Consider the following 16876-nt stretch of genomic DNA (forward strand, 5'->3'; position numbering starts at 1 on the left):
CTCGCAAAAATACATTTCCTCACCCCACCCTGCCACTGTGGGTTGCTTAACTTCCCTCAGCAAGAGGACAAGGCCTGAGGAGCCCCCATACTCAGTCCTCCATGACCCTCGTGTTAAGACGTCGCTTGGGAAAGGTTAGGAGCAAAAAACAACCCTGTTGTTGCACTATACAGTGATTTTTCCAGCAGATGGATTCCCCTTAAACACTTGCATGGGAGACATCAGCCATCCCTCCACTTCTAAGAGGGACTTTGCTAATTGCAAAGTGCTGGGAATCTTTTTTTTTTTTTTTTTTTTTGTGCTGGAAATCCAACCTGCTCCAAGGCGACAGACTCGCGGTGCTGGGCACCCTCGCCTTAGCCCATGCTGCCATCTCCCGGCAGCCCAAGGTCACCGCAATGGGATTGTCCCCACCATGGTGACACCCCAAGAACACATCCTAAGGCAGCAAGGAGTCAACTTTAAAGCTGCTCCATCCTCCTTCCCCCCAACCCTGCGGCACTGCTCCCCGGTGCTCCCGGAGATGTATTCTCTATTCCCACCCCACCATTCTCCCAAGGAACCAGTTGCCACCAGTGTCCAGGGAGAGATGTATTGGGAGAAAAATGGATCCACAAGCAGCACTCAAGCCTCCTGGCAGCACTGCAAGCCCCCAGGTCACTGTACCATTGTGATCCCCAGGCTCCAGATATCGGATTTGACGCTGTACCCCTTCTGGTTGAGCTCCGGGTTAATTCTTTCAGGCTGTGAAGAGAGGTAAAGGAGGGTGAGGGACAGGGGTGGCTCCAATACACCCAGGGCTCACCAACAGGAGATGCATCTTTCATGGTGACAAGCCAGGACCACTTAGCCTATACCATCAGTTTGCTCCCTTGGTTGTCATGGGGAGAGCTCATCTGGTCCCATGTCCTTGGGACAGGCACTGAAATGGGTCACCAGAAGCAGATGGTACCTGTAGCAGGTATTGGGGTGGCATAAGTGACCAAGCATGTAGGGGGTGACAAGCCTCAGTTCTGCAGGACCATTTTCACCCTCTCCAAGTGCTCCTGAACAGCAGCTCCCAGGAGGAATGAGTGATTTAATCCCTGAGGACTATTTCTCCTCCCAGCTGGAAAGTACTATTGTTCCCACAGGCCAAATGGCCAAAATGCAACACAGCACAATTACAGAGCCTTCCCCAAGGTCACAGGGAGGTGATACGGCAGCAGGAAGCTATGCCCAGCAGATCTGATCTGACCCAGGAGAGCTGCCACCCCTCTCTGCCCCTTCACAAGTAACCTCAGGGATACACCTTCCATAATGAGTCCCCAGGACACATGCTGGAGGCGGATCCTTCTCTCTTTTAGGACAACCTGATGCCCAGGCTCATGTTCCTCTGGCTGGTTCACATGCAGCTTCTCAGCAGCTCAACTTACAGCCATGTAGGGTTTGCATCCTGCATCCATGGTTTTAGCAACCGAGTCGACGAGGTAACCGCTAATCCCAAAATCGCACATTTTCACCTGCCCCTGCGTATTGATCAACACGTTAGAGGGCTTTACATCTGCAAGAAGGAACACATACCACACAGTCACTGTCACACATGGGTGGCTGTGCCAAACCATAAAAAAAATAACAAGCCAAAGAGTTTCCTATCAGCAGAGGGCACCAAAGATGTCTGTGCAAACCCTTGCGCTACTTACACGCCAGAAACCCTTCTGTCTGAGGCTATTGAAGTTCAGGTGAACGTCTCAATGTCCTCATGTATTGTCCTGCAAGTGTCCCTGCACTTGCAAACTCCTCTCCCAGATTTGGGGGAGTGGGAGATAACCCTGCATGTAACCATCATATCCCACTGCTCAAGGGGATACCCACAGACATCACAGAGCTCACGGGGGAACAGCTCAGCAGGGCTTGAGGCAGCTCCAGAGGATGTCTGCAAACTGCTGGAGCTCTGGTAAGTCCCCACCTGGGTCTGGTCTCAGGTCAGCAAAAGGGAAAACCCACGGGGAAGGGCTGAGGGGTGGGTAGGAAAGGGTGAAGAGGAGCAGGGGTTGCAGAGCAAGAGTAAAATAAGTTTCAGAAATGGCCTCTGATTTTAAGGATACCAAGCTTGAGGCAATGTGAACAGCAGCAGGCGTGTGGGTGCTTCACACCTTATGGAAATGAGGTCAGTGTCTCACCTATTTATTACTGCCAGATTTATCTGTTTCCCTTCATGGCCTTATTATCCTTGGTGCCTTCACATTTGCACCATGCTTATGAAGGCAGTTAGAATCACTGCCAGAAAGGGAAACTGAGGCACAGAAAGAAGCTAATGAGATCTGTGAGAGGCTGGAGGTGCTCTCCTACAGAGCAGCCTGTTGCTCCTGGTGAGGCTAATCCCAGATAAAATCTCAACCCAGTGCAGGTAGTGCAGGCTACCCTGTTTTCTCTTGTCCCAGCTCCAAAGGGAGCAAACTTTTCCCTGTTGCTACCCAGAAACAGAGGTCTCTTGTGCATCAAGGTCCTCTGTCTACATGTGATAAACTATTAAACAGAAGAGCTGAAACACCAGCTGAAGGAGCCCAGAAGCTGCTTTTGAGTCCTTCTTGTCAGAACTGGGTGGTTTACAGTTCATTAACATCTACTTTCTAATCAGCATTTTCCAATCAAAAGGTTTGGGTATCTGAGATCCTCACCCATCTGTTACTGAGCTGAGGTAAAACAATTTTCAGTGGAAATCAAACAAGTAGACAGAAATCCAGAAGCCAAGCAGTGCTTTCCACCTGCTGTAAATGATACAGAAGGCAGAAACTCAACCCCTAGCCACATGCAGAATGTACAAAATGTGACTGCTAAACTCTGCTCACTTCAGATGCTCCTTTCCCCAGCACTTACACACTCCTGAGAGAGTTGGGTTTTTTTCCCTCATGGTGACAAACTGAAAATAACCCCTTAAAATTAAAGGTGTCAAGCAGCAGCCCTGCAAATTTGCTTCTTTCCAAGCATGTTCATGTCATCTTTTAAATGCTCTAGGGGGTGAAATGTCAGGCAAGTTTAAGGAGGATATTTATCTCTTCACCTGAGGCTGTTAGCTATCAAATTATTCTGCCCTCCCAGTGCTCAGGGTAGCTCACAGAAGGGGATGAGGATGGTTGGAGCACTGCATGAGGTATCACACTGCATGGACATCCCTCTCACTGCATGTCAACATGGAGCTGCCAAGCCAGGGGACTTTGCAAAGCCTGATCCAAAGTCCACCAAGGCCAGAAGGAGAAGTCTCTTTGAATTTTGCAGAGGTGTTGATGCAGACCACAAATTTAGACCCTGCGTTTGAGAAATGCAACCCAGGGGGGACCCTTTTGCTGCCAGCACAAGCAGGCTGGAGCTCCTTTCTCCTCACCTCAGGGAAACCCAGGATGCCATTCCCAAAGAGCAAACCAGCAGACACATCCTCTGACTGGGTTTTGCTAGTCATGAGATGCTGGGGGGTATTTTTGCTGTCAAAGACCCATTTTATCTGGGGTATTTTGGCAGCCCTGCACATGGCACAGGGCAGACAGACCGCAGCATGGTCATGGCTGTGTGCCGGGCACTTACCTCTGTGGATCACGGAGAGCTTACTGTGTAGATGTTCTAGTGCTTTTACAATCTGAAACAACAAATTGAGAGTGAATCACAGGTGGCAGCACAGCAATGAGGAGCAAATCCTACCCTGGCTTCATCTGTCCCATCTTTGTCAGTCCTCCTTGGAGAGAGGGAACTCCATGGACCATGAGTCCTGCTCCCTCACAACAGCCCAAGGTGACTGTAGGTACCCAGGGATCTCCCCACACAATTTGGGGTGTTTCTGCCTTGTAAATAACATCACCTCAGATGAGACACTCAGAGCTAGCTAGGAATGTACATGTGGACTGGCCTGTGGATCATGGTCTTCCCAGTGCAAATACAGAAGGAAGACTGCACCCCTGGTTTAGTACTTGGTTTAGAAGAGAAGCACCCTTTGCCATCCCTCCTCACTCTGCTAATACTCACAGAGACAGCTATTTTTCCTAAGATGTCCTCAGGAATTGTCAGGCCCTTGTCAATGACATGTTTGTAGAACTTGTCCAGTGAGGTATCCATCAGCTCCATGCAAATCCACACATCTCCCTGGAGGACAAGGAAAGTAAATATCTGCCCACTGGAACAAAGCATCTTTTCCCTTCCTTTCACATCCAGAGGATCTCCAGGATGCCATACCTCCCGGAAAAGTGCTCCATAAAAGGTGACAGTGAAGGGGCAATCCACTGTCCTCATGGAGATATCCAGATCCATCAGTAACCTCTTCTGCTCTTGGCTGTTCACTGTGGCTCGGATCCTCTGGAAAAGACAACATTTTAGCACTGGATATCAGCACCCCTGTACCCACTGCTGCTGCTGCTGCTGATGATGATGATGATGATGATGATACAAGGAACTTGCCACAGCCACCTCTCTGCTCACCACACTGCCCTGACATCACACCTTTACCCTTCTATCACACCTCTTTCTGTTCCCCTTTTAGATCCCCTTTTAGGAAAAATATAGAAATACCTGGAGAACCTCAGCTGGGAAGCACCACTTCTTTTTTATTTTGAATGGAAGTTGGAGCTAAATTGCAGCTGAATACAGAATACAGATTTTCCCATGACTATTTCCCTAAGCTGCAAGCTTATGAGTCTGAGCTGTTGTTATGAAAAGTTTTCATAATAGCATCTACAAGCCTGTCAGGGATCAAGATCCCACTGCAGCAGACAAAACGTGAAAATCCCAACAAAAATTTCCTGTTCCAAAGAGACTTAAAAAAAAAAAAAAAAAAAAAAAAGTCCCAGCTGAAGAAAATTAACCTAAGCAATTAAAATTACAGTCTACTCTTCTTGCTGATTACAATGAGCATGCAGAGCTCTGAATCTGAGGGTGCAGCTACATCAGGAAAAAAAAAAGATGCATGTTTAGAAAATGATGGCAAAGCTTGTAAATCCCTGAGGAAAAGCAGAATATTGCAGCCCCCCCGAGGAACCCTGAGTCTGTCTGCACCGCAACGCTGGCACCATCACACTGACCACCACCACACCTCTAAAACACAGTGGGCATGCACCAGAACAAGTGAGGGGGAAAATGTGCAGGAATGAAGAGTGTAAGGAGGGGACGGGGGAAATCCAGAGACAAGGAGAGAGACAGAAAGCACCTGGGGGGGAGGCTCACTCTACCTTCACTGCCATGATCTGCCCGCTAGGCATGTGCCGCATCTTCTCCACCACCCCGTACGCACCTCGTCCCAGCTCAGAGATGGGCTCCAGGTCATCAGCTTTCACCTCAAAGTTCTGTAGGGGAAAAAAAAAAACCATCAGGGCAAAAGCAGCTGCTGCATGGAGATGAAACACCCTTAAAAAACCAGCTGCTTGGCACCTCTGTGTAAACCCCTTTGGTCTGCGTTGGTGCAGAGAGAAATAAAATCGGGGTCCTACAGGGCTGTAAGGAGGCTTCAGGGTCCTTTAGGGCTGTCAGGAAGCTTCAGGGTCCTTTAGGGCTGTCAGGAAGCTTCAGGGTCCTTTAGGGCTGTCAGGAAGCTTCAGGGTTCTTTAGGGCTGTCAGGAGGCTTAACTGCTCTGCAGTAATTAGCAGTTAGGAGGAGGATGTGCCTTGCATGTGCCTGTCCTGAGCAGCCTGGGTGCAGAAGGACTCTTTCTCTGGTGGGATGCTTTCCCCCCTGGCCAGCTGCACCCAACTACTCCTTCCTGCCACCTTTAGCTGCCAGCACTTTCAGCTTCTCCATCTGCTATGGAATGGGGTAAAAACCACCAGAACAGCTTCTCCCTTACGAATCACTTCTGTCTTTTATTTATAAGTTTTCCCCCCTTCCATCCTCCTCCCACAAACAATCATGGAAATATCTCCAGTTTTGGGGCCTTTTTAAAAGCTTATTTCTTCAGCCCTGTAGACGGGCCAAATTCCAGCTGAGGGTGCCCCACGTTTTAAACCACAGAGGATTTATTTTGTCTAGCATCTGAGATCTCTTTCTCCTGGCCTTCCACAAAGGTTGACTTTGTTTGCAGCCCTGCATTCTAACCTGCCTTTCTCCCTGCTGCCACGATATTGTGCAGCAGCTCTTATTTTCTGCTTATTATTATTTTTGGATGTTTAAAATATACCTTTGCTACTGAGACCTGCCATTCTGTTTGCTGAACCCACAACCACATCAGTCAATCATCCTACAGAAAGAAGCGGGTTATAATGAACTGATTCACAGTGCAGAATCCCACACTGCTTTTTGCCTGCACAGCAGGAAAAAAAAAAAAAAAAAAAAAAAAAAAAAAAAAAAAAAAAAGAAGAAAAAACACAAAACAAACAAACCTGCAGCCTGAAATGTGTTGGCCAGGGGTGCCATGGCATGCAGGGCCCATACAACTGTGTCACTGTGCACTCTTGGTCATTCACTGGCAGCTACGTTGCATGCAAAAGGAGCCCTGAGTAATGTTTTTGTGTAACAGCAGAGATTTCAGCATCTCTGACTGCCTGACACTGCTCCTACTGTTCCACAGGACCCTCTCCTAAAAGGCACTCTGGAGGCCACTCCTGAATTCAGCAGCAAAATTTAAAGGCAGAGGAGGGAAAGTGGTTTGCCCTGGGGATGGGAGGGAGTGTAAAAAGCTTGGTGGAAGAGGGAGCACATCCTAAAAGAACTTGGCTGGAGAAACAGGGAAGGGTATCTATGGGAAATGGAAGCCCCTCCAAGGCAGCAACCCCACTATGTCTGTAAAAGAAGACTGAGTTCTAGGTTCCACAAGTGCATTTCTCTTTGCATGTCCAACATGGGCTCTTTGCCTCCATGCATGGAGCCTTTTCACAGAGCCTGAGCTTCTTCTTATCCCTGGGACTGCAGGGGAGAAATTATTTTCTTGGAATAGGCACTTGCCCTAGGAGGAGGCATTTTCTCTGCATCATTTTGCTCCAGGGACATCTCCACCTTCTAGACCCTGCACCCACACCAGGGAAAATACAAAACCCAAAGTGAAATAGAGGCATCCAGAGACAGACACTATAAAACACTGCTGAGAGGAGCATTTCACTCCATAAATTAACTCACTGACTCTCAGGCCTATCTTTTGCACCTGATAAATTTATTGCCCAGCTTTTATCAATGCTGCTTTGCCATTTTCTCCTGTCAAAACAGCTGTCCTTGGTTTGGCTTTTTCCCTGCTGGTTTTTTACAACATCAGGTTTCCATGCTGCCAGAAGGATTTCCTTCCAGGATGGTTACATCTACCCCCAGTTAGACTCCTGGTGAGATGGCCTTCAATATTAGTGAAGGGAATTACTTTGGATGAAGGCTTTAAATCAGCAAAGGAACTGCAAAGGAGAGTAAAATCTGCTGTTAGCAATCCCCTTGTCTTATATTTGTCATTTCCAGGGGATTAGCTGCACCCTGTGCAGGCAAGGAAGGAATTTCATCTGTACCCAGAGGTCTTCTCAGCAGAACTCCTTGTCTTACCTCCTCACCAATAGAGATGCATGCTTTGGAGTCTAGATCTCTGGGTGGCCTGCAGGAGAGGAAAGGAAAAGGGAAAAGTTATGAAATGTTCCTTTCAAATATCAATTTTCTTTCAGAGAGTAAACACAACCCCAATGGTCCCCCAGGCCATCTCCTTGCACCCTCAGGCCAGCAGCCCTGAGCAGCCTAACCAATCCCCTGGATGATCAGGACCAATAGGTACAACCAAGATCCACAAAGTCACCCCAAAAAGGGGTCAGGAAGAAACCTGCTGGAGTTTGCATTTCTCACACCCAACTTCCCCATGTAGGAACCCAGAGAGACTCGTTGCAAAAGGAAAGCCAGGTGGCAAGCACCAAATCTCTGCCAGCCTGTATGAAAAATGGATTAAAAGGCCATAAAGGCCTCAAAGCACTGTAAATGATTAGCTAAGTCATACAGCACGGGTTAACAGGATAATAAAAGGCTGTCCTCAAGGGGGCACAGAAAAACGAGCAGGATGGAGTTGCACAAATTGCCTGAAAAATAGAGTGTTTTCTTTGCAAGGCTCAATATGCAGGGAAAGGGATGCATTTTTATGCCTTGACCAAACCCATGTTACTCAAACCAGGTGGCAGAAATGACACATTGGTTACAATCAGGTGCCTACTCTCTTTTCTCCTTTTTCTGGGCACATCATTAAGCAGCACAAGACAACGTAGTGAGGGCAGTGCTGGGAAGAGAGGGTGATGGGCTGAGAGCCCCTGGGTGTACCTGGAGCCACAAGAGAAATACAAGGGCTGTGAAATTATTCTCCTCCCTGATGGTGCCAAAATTAACCTAGGAATTTCATTCCTGTTCTCTCCTGAAGGGTCCCCTCTTCTCCCAGACCTCCAAGCATGAGCCCTGGGGGATGCTGTGACCCAGTGCTGGCCTTGCCAGCTCAGGAGCCAGCAAGGGCTGGAAGGCAGCTGAGTTCCTGGTCTTTTTCTTCTGCCTTAGTGTTTGCAGACTTACGTGGAGCTTGTCTGTGGTTGCTCAAATGCTTCTTTAGGAATTTTCAGCCCAGGGTTTCGCTTCTTGCCTGTGAAACAAGAAAAGAGGCAGAATTAAAGCCAGGCTGCTCCTCTCCTTGTTGTTGTTTTGTTTTAATTTGCAAAACACAGCTTGTCTATAGTTGTTTACCTTCTTTAACATAAATGCCTGGCCAGGCTGGTGGTGTAAACTCAGGGCACAGAGTTCAAAACATATAAAGTGCCTTTGTTCTGTAAGGCTTCATTTAGACCTGCAAGGTTTGGCTGCCAACTTGGTACAGAAAACAGGCAAGAGCTCTGGCCAAGGCAGGGCATGTGAAAATGCCAAGTGCAAGGTATTTCTCCTTCATCAGCCCTACCCATGTAGGATCCCTTAAGATGGTTCTCAGATTTTAAACCTTTCCAGCTGGACTAAAAGAAAAAAAAAAAAAAACAAAACTATTTAAAAATTTATCTGAAAGGCCAGAACCAAATTCTGATTCTGTTTAAATGTTTCACCTCTTGGTTATTAAAGTTGTTCAAACCCAGTAAAAATAAAGCAGAATTAAGTTTGCAGTCTTCAAAGCCATTTGTTTCTCTTCCTAGTGACCAGCCAAGCTTTTCTGAGCTGGATGAAGCTCAAGCTCTGAAGAAGTTTAAATGCAGGCTCTGCTGTAAAGGGGTCCAAGGCAGCAGACACCAGAGCCAGGCAGAGCAGAGAAATACAAGAACCTTTTTATGACTAAACATATAGAGCCACATTTCAGCACGGGGCTTTGAATTCATGGATAAAATAACCTGAAAACATAAGTCATGTCACCAAAACCTCAAGGTAAACATCTGGCTCTTTGGCTGAGGAACAAAATCCCTGGTCCCAAAAAAAAAAAAAAAAAAAGCATTTAGGCGTTAACTGGTTTTAACCTAAAAATTTATAGCAATTACTGTCTTCTAAGCAGGAGTTTTACTCTCTCTTCCCAACACTCTCTTTCAAACTTTACCTACCCAATTTTGAGTACACAAACTCATGTCAATAGATGCCTGTGCATCCCAGGGCCAAAGTGCAAGCACCCAAACTGAGATGATCTTTTTGAAGCATTTATTATTATTATTATTACATTTTTTGGGTAGTTTTTGTTGTCCTTGTCTGCTATGAAAGACAGGATTGTGTTCACTCCTCTTGGGAAACAGTTATTCCAGGTGGGCCAGTCTGCAACAACCCAGTTGACACCTCGTGGGAAAAGCATTTATTGGAAACCACTGTGCCCAATCATTGTTGTTATTAGAAATATACAGAGCTGCAAACTTACAAAAGGGAAAAGATAAAAACAAACCAAAAACCAGTTCTCTACTCCAAGGAACTTCCAGTCTAGCACGAAAAAGGCAAAATAAAAGAAGCAAGGTCGCTCAGAAACATGAAAAAGAGCTCTCAGTTTTCCAAAGAGCTACAAGCTGGTCTGTAAGGAAGCAAAATTCATTGTAAAAAGAAATGGAGGGATTTCCACAGTCAGCAGAGCTGTTCTTTGACCCCTTTCCTTCCAGTTTTCTTAGTTGTACTACCCAGACCTCCAGAAGCCACAACTGAGAAACATCCCCTGCTGTGGAAGAAGCTCTAGATCCCATTTCTGGCCTAAGCTGTGCCAAGTGCACATGGGATCCAGCAGGATGCTAAATGGGTACCTGTGGTGTTGCTCTTGACATGCTTTAGCTAAAAAAGGAATCTCAAAAATACAGGTCTTGTATTGCAGGCAAACAAAACCCCTGCTGCTTTGGCAGTCTCTAAGTCTGCTACCTCATTGACCTCTCTACCTCCAGAAACTTGCCTGCATCCTCTTGCAGCTCAAGCAAACACAACCACCACAGGCACCACAAAAGCAGTATCTTCACCCTCATTTTGCACATGGGAATCAAGACACAGAAATTTGCTGACTTGCCCACAGAGGCAGGAACTGCCTCCTTAGCTCCAGAGCTGAACTCTTCCAATTAACACTCACCAGCCACCTCCTGGCATCCTTCTCCATATGGACCATCCATCCACGCTGCTGCAACAACATTCACTACACCAAAATCCAGAGAAATAAGCACAAATTTGCTCTGTTCTTTCCCCCTTTTTTTTTTCCTTTTTTTTCTCCCTGTGGGATTTCTTGCACAATCCCATGTGCTGTACCTGAACCTCAGGAACCTGCTCCCAGGCAGCTCTGCAAGGGTGAAAATGAGCCTGCTGGAAATTATCCTAATTTGAACGTGGACTAGAACAGGTTGTGCAGCATTTAATCTCACCATGGTTCACAAGTGGTGTCAGCAGAAGAACCAGGGAGCAAAAATGCCAAACCCAAATAAATATTAAAAGCCTTCCGCCTTCTGGTGAAATAAAATCTGCACTTTGGGGAGTTTATTTTCCTTGTCTCCTCTTCACAGAATACAATATTTTGAAGCTTTGCCATTTTTTTGAAGTACAATCTGTTCACCCATTGGAGTTGCCAAGACACAGACACAGTTTAACGTTCTTTGGGGTTTTCTTTTCAAGAAAAAAGAAAGCAGCAGGAATAACACACGGATTTCACGATGGTACTGGGAGAAGGGATTGCAAAGAGGAATTTCCAGGATTGGGACCTGCACCTGCAGCACCGACAGCTCCTGTGGGATCAGCAGAAAGGGGAGAAAGGGAAAAGAGGGGAAAGGCAGTTCATCTCCTCCCCATGGTTCACCACATGGTTATTTCATGGCAGCCTGGGGCTGCTATCAGGCAATTTCATGCCTCTCAGCTGGAGCAGCCAAAGTTTCTCAGCCCTGTCTCTTACAACACACCAAATGCCAGCGTCTCCAAGCCTTCTGCAGGAAGAACTAGAAATCCCAAACATCAAAACCAGAAGCACAGTGGTCAGCACAGCTCAACAGCACCAGGGCTGCCACCTGGGCAAGCTGCAAGGGGATGTGGGGACCAGGGACCCCCTTGCCCTGCCCTTTGGTGAGGAGAGTTCAGCTGAGGCTCTGCAGCAGCTGTGAAAAACAAGGGTCTAAGTCTCACATGAAGGAGCAAATACTGACACTTAAGAGGTTTGTTTGTTGTTTTGTTTTGTTTTTTTTAAGATAAAAAAATAATTGGAAGTCCCCAGATCAGTTCTTTTTAATAACAACTGCCAAGCAAGCATCTTGCTGTCAAAATAAAATCCCCCAGTTTTCCACAGCAGACATCAGCCTTGAAAGCTGACGCTGTGTTAAACTGCAGTTTGCAGAGAAAGTCATCCATACAGGAGCTCAAACTGTGGAGGCAGCTTAACAACACACAAAATTGGATGTTACCTGTTCCATCCACCAGAAAACCAGTATTTTCCATGGTGTTTGTATGAATCATTATTATTTTTAGCTTTGTTTCCTGAAAAAACTCACCACATGTGGGTATTTGACAGGCTGTGTCCCTAGTGAACCCTTCAGACCTTCCTTACAGAGCAATTGAGCTTCTGGAGATGACAAATCTGACAAAAAGAGGTGATCAGGTAAAGAAATCCTAATTCAGAGGCAGGCTGGAGCACAAAAGCATCCCTGGCAGACACCAGGCATCCATGCTCAAGCTGTGCTGAAGCCTCAGGTGTCTCAGACACCAAAATAACCACACAAGGCTCAATCCCAAGGCAAGGATCAGCCAACATTCAGTGGGTTCACTGCAAATCTTTGGGATCTGCAAAGAGGAAAGGCCCTGTGAGCCACCACACAAAGCAAGAAGCCTCCAGGTTTGCAGTGCTGCTTGATAAACAGATGGGATTGTACATCTGCTACCCGGCAGCCAAAAAATGAGTTTTCTGTGTAAACAACCACTGGTGTCTTTCTTGTCTCTAAGCCTTAAACCTAAGCTCACTGAAGAGCTCTCCCTGCAATTTTCCACACGGTGGCTTTGACAAGCACTTGACTAAAAAGCCAAGATTGAAGAAAACAGAGGGAAAAAAACCAGACTGGTTTGGAGCGCTGCTGGGAGGCATCTCCAGCACCGAGTTTTGACTCAGCAAAACATCCTGGGTATCTGTAACATTAAGCACAAGATGAAATCTACTTTCTAAAAGCAATTACCCCCAGAAAATACTGAACTGAGTGGTGCTGGAGAAGCTGCCACCTTTCATAAACCTCCATGGGTTCTTAGCAAGTGCCAAGATGAGGAGAGAGGCCAAGCTGGGAGCTGCCAACATCACTGCCCATCTCCCCACCAACTCCACCAGCCCAAAAAAGTCAATGCTGAGAACCAAGTGAGGTCTGAAAGCAAAACTGTCCTCGGAGAAAGAAAACCTGACTTAATGAAAACACATTAAGTACTTCCCTGTGAAGGTCTTAAACCCAATTCCTGAGGGAGGGGAGAAAAATACAACTTCCAGTGGGCTTTTAAACCTCTTCCCACCAGCACTGACAAGAGAGATTGATGCTGCTGAGACCCTTTCAGTTAGAGCAGTCTTAAATATCAATACTGAAAAAGGGAACTTGAAAGTTTCACAGCAAAAGGGTAGGAGGCATAATAGAGAATAATAAAGAAAGGGAAGACAGAGGAATTCACTACCCACATTTGCTCTAACAGAAAATAAACTATTACTTCTGAAGGAAAATCCCATTCCCCCAGTCCCCAAACTTTTCATTGTAGTCCAAAACTTATGATATGATCCAAAGTAAATGGTTCCTTGCCACACAAAAAGCTCCTATTTCCTTCAAAGGATATTAAGCAGCTCTGCCTTCACCACAATTTATTTAAAGCTGTGTTCAATAGCCATGTAGCAACATTTTCCTTCAAATAACACTCTTTAGCATCTAATTTGCTGGTAAAGTTTCACAGGCGGGAAATGCCTCTTTCTCCCACTTTTTTTTCAGAGATAAAAGTTGCTCATTTACTATTCCTGTCTTTCCTAAGGATTTTTTTTTTTTTTTTGTCTGATTTCTTGAAAGATTTTGAAAGCCAAATGATCTGCTATTCTTCTCTCAAGCTGCACTCGACTGCATAAGCAAAACTCCCTCTAAAAGGCAGGCAAAATGGAATTGGTTGGTGTGGTTTTATGGAACAAGAGTTTTATGGAACAAGAGTGAACTGGTGGCTCTGCCAGACTGAACCCTGTACCACACAGCTGCACAACCACCACCTCACCTGACACCAAGGTGAAAGGAACCACGGGCAAACCCCCAAACTTCTTACAAAAGGAAGAAATGAAGATTAACATTGCTTCATCCCAGATGACCTGGAAATGCCCAACAGGAAAAAACTCTTCACTGCAAATTGCACCTCTCACCCATAGGCCAGTTCTAGCCCAGATTTCAGCAAGCAGTGGTAGAACTGATGCTGTCAAAGAGAAGTTGAAGCCTGGCAGGCCAGGTAGGGATACTCAAACCTCTGAGAACTTCACCCATTTACACGCCTGGACCCAGACAGATAAACAGCACCAGATCTTAAAGCTTCTTGTGGCACCCAAGGTGGAGCAGGGTCACCTGGAGCAAGTAAATGTTGCTGTAGATGATGCAGCAACCTCATGTTTAGCACCATTTTTACACAGAATGATCAAAGAGAGGGAAAAATACATTTTTTAGCAAGTATTAAAGATATTATTTATATTAATGAATTATTAAAGGTTAAGGCACATGCAGTGGTTAGAGGTGATACAAACCCATCTTGGCACACAAGAACTCAAAGGCTGGGGATGGACTTGCCCATCTCCTTTGGTCCTCAGTCGTGTCCCAGCAACAACTTGTCACCACTCATCAGTTCTCAGGGTCTCTCCACCAAGGAATCCCACAAGTGGGGACACCCCAGCCAAGTGTACGAGGAGTGGGAAGGCCGGGTGCATTCCTGGCATCCCTGCAGCCAAACCTCCAGACTAAACAAGAGTCCCAGAGCAAAGACTCCTGAGATTCCCTGCCAAATCTCTCCACTTCAGAATTAAAATACACAGAGATAACAAAGTATACTTTAAATGAGTGGGTGTGAGGGAGAAGCCATGCTGCCAGGGCTGTACCTGGACTCATTTTTACAAGCTGGCTCCACTCCAGCTGCAAAGGAAATCAAGACACCAGTCAAAAAGAAAAAACCCAAAAGGGTGTAAATTCAGGACCTAACCACTTCTGGCAGTTTCAGCAGTAAAAATGTGTCTTCCTGGGCAGCCACTCCTCAGAGGCAGCCCCACTTGCCTTCCCATGGGTTGTTGTGGCATCTCCACAGCCATAACCACAGAGCCTCTTGTGTCCCCACTGCCTTCCCCCATGGGCTTTGTCTGTTGAATTTTGCCCCCTGGGCAGTCAAATGGTCAGGCTATGCCTTTTTGATTGAAATCTCTTTGGGACAAATCTGCAAGTGATAGGGAGGCTGGTGTTGGTGACAGTGGTTTGGTGGCTGGGGGTAAGAGGCATGAGGGAAGTTCTCTCACCACTTCTGCCTCCATGGTTGGGTTGTGTAAACACAACTTTGGAAGTAAAGCTGCATAAAACCACATGGTGCAAAGCTTGAAACAGGTTGCCAGGGACAGGGCAGGCAACTCTGGTGCTCACAACCCACTTTGTAAATGAAGAGCTTTAGCCAAGCCCTAGGTTCTGGAGAAAACCAAGAACCAGATGTTCATGCACCAGTGATGTAGAGGTGGCCTTGAAAAGCCATTTTACAACCCCACATTAAGCCATAGAAAAAGAACTTCATGTGCAAGAGATTCTTAAAAGCTGCTGAAGCTTCAACAAGAGGAAGAGTTAAAGTAGATACTGTGCTTTATTTGCTTCCTCAAAATAGAATTCAGCTGCTCTCTGTTTAGCCCTGTTGATAAATATGACTGGCCAAGTGACACTGGCTGCTCCTCCATCACTGCCATGAGTAACTGGACCAGTTGGAGGCAAATGGAGATGCTCCAGTACAAAGCATGTCCTCTGCCCATGTCTCCTGCACCTCCTTTATCTGTGTCTTCCATCCTGCCTGTTTGCAATTACTCCTTGGAAATGGAAAACTTGAAATGGTTCCTTTTAACCACTCATTTCAGGGTTGCTCAGGAGGAGGGAGCAGAGCCTGGTGCAGTCATGGGGCTGAGATATCTCCCAGTTTCAGGCTTTCTTCCTCTCATTTTGGTGCCACGGGGATGCCAGCTCATTTAGTGGCAGATCTAAGCATTGCTGCCAGCTGCACCCCATGTCTACATTGCAACTCACAACCACAGTTCAGGATGGGAAGAGGGAAAGGATGGATTTTCCAACACATCCTGGAATCAGGATACACCTGAATCATGCGCCATGCACAGAGAAACCATGGACAGCCTTAATCTCCTCTGAAGTGCTACTCCTCCACTTCTTCTCTTGGTGCTTCCCTCCAAAAATAAAGAAATAAATCTCATTTCATGCCAAGCCTGAAAATGCCAGCAGAGTAAACATAGGGATGGAATTCAGAGCCACAGCCCAGAGGCAGCCACTTTCCTTTCTTAAGTCAGTCTGAACAATTAAAATAAAGAGCCCCAAAACCCCTTGCATCTCCATCTGGAAAACCAACATCTGGAAACGTGTGCAGGGGAGACCCTGAGATATTGGCACAATACATGAGCAGATGATGCTCCATTCATCTCCCACACTCCCAAGGCTTCTGAGGATAAGAAGAGATGGCATGGCACAGCCTGGGCACACCACCCCACTGACCATGTCCCAGCCAACCTCAAACTACTTGTCCATACTCTTAGCACTCAGTTACAATGCTGGGCATGGAACTGGGTCCTGCCCCAGCACCCAGCTGTAACCCAGCACCCAGATATACCCCAGCACCCAGCTGTACCCCAGCACCCAGTTGTGCCTCAGCACCCTGTAGTGAAATGAGGCAACCAGGTGCCATTAATTGCCAGGGAGTGAGCATGAGCTTGTGTCAAGCCCACCTGTGCCTAATTAGGGTGGGCCCCCACTGCGCATGAGCAGGACCAGGGGGCCAATCCTAATTAGGCACAGGTGGGCTTGACACAAGCTCATGCTCACTCCCTGGCAATTAGTGGCACCTGGTTGCCTCATTTCACTACAGCACCCAGTTGTGCCCTAGCACCCAGCTGTACCCCCGCACCCAGTTGTGCCAGTAGCTGTGCCTGGGGTTTCTGTGTCCCAGGGCTCAACTCGCTCCTCTGACTCAATCCTACAACCTGTAATAAACCTGGCAGAGGAGAGGCCTCCAACCAAACCAGCAGAGCTTTTGCAAGGAAGGACAGAGAGAGGTGCAGGGCACAACCCATGTGGCAGAGGTGGTGCAAGAGCTGCTTGGCTCAGGGATATTTGTGTCTGTCTCCTCTGCAGGACTCAGCTCTGCCTCCCCAGGTCTGCTCTGCCCAGGCACCAACACCAGGGAGACAAAGATCTTCAGCTTTACTGCAAGGTAAAATCCCAAGGTCAGCCCTTCCTGCCTGCATCAAGATTGGCCTCCAGCAGGAGAGGGGTTGGTGGG

The 16876-nt window shown here is 46.9% G+C and overlaps 1 protein-coding gene across 2 annotated transcripts in view; it reads right to left on the reverse strand.

Moving 5' to 3' along the window:
- Positions 1–16876, reverse strand: part of MAP2K6 (mitogen-activated protein kinase kinase 6) — a 51065-nt gene that overhangs the window by 18218 nt on the left and 15971 nt on the right. For both annotated transcript variants that reach the window (XM_030461688.1, XM_030461687.1), the window contains exons 2-9: positions 8471–8537; positions 7475–7523; positions 5193–5306; positions 4204–4323; positions 3997–4113; positions 3562–3613; positions 1416–1543; positions 667–744 (exon numbers count right to left, since the gene is read on the reverse strand). In XM_030461688.1, the coding sequence (XP_030317548.1) occupies positions 667–744; positions 1416–1543; positions 3562–3613; positions 3997–4113; positions 4204–4323; positions 5193–5306; positions 7475–7523; positions 8471–8537 (725 nt within the window). The remainder of the gene's footprint in view (positions 1–666; positions 745–1415; positions 1544–3561; positions 3614–3996; positions 4114–4203; positions 4324–5192; positions 5307–7474; positions 7524–8470; positions 8538–16876) is intronic.

Source organism: Calypte anna, chromosome 18 (genome assembly GCF_003957555.1).
Source record: "Calypte anna isolate BGI_N300 chromosome 18, bCalAnn1_v1.p, whole genome shotgun sequence".
Lineage (NCBI taxonomy): Eukaryota > Metazoa > Chordata > Aves > Apodiformes > Trochilidae > Calypte > Calypte anna.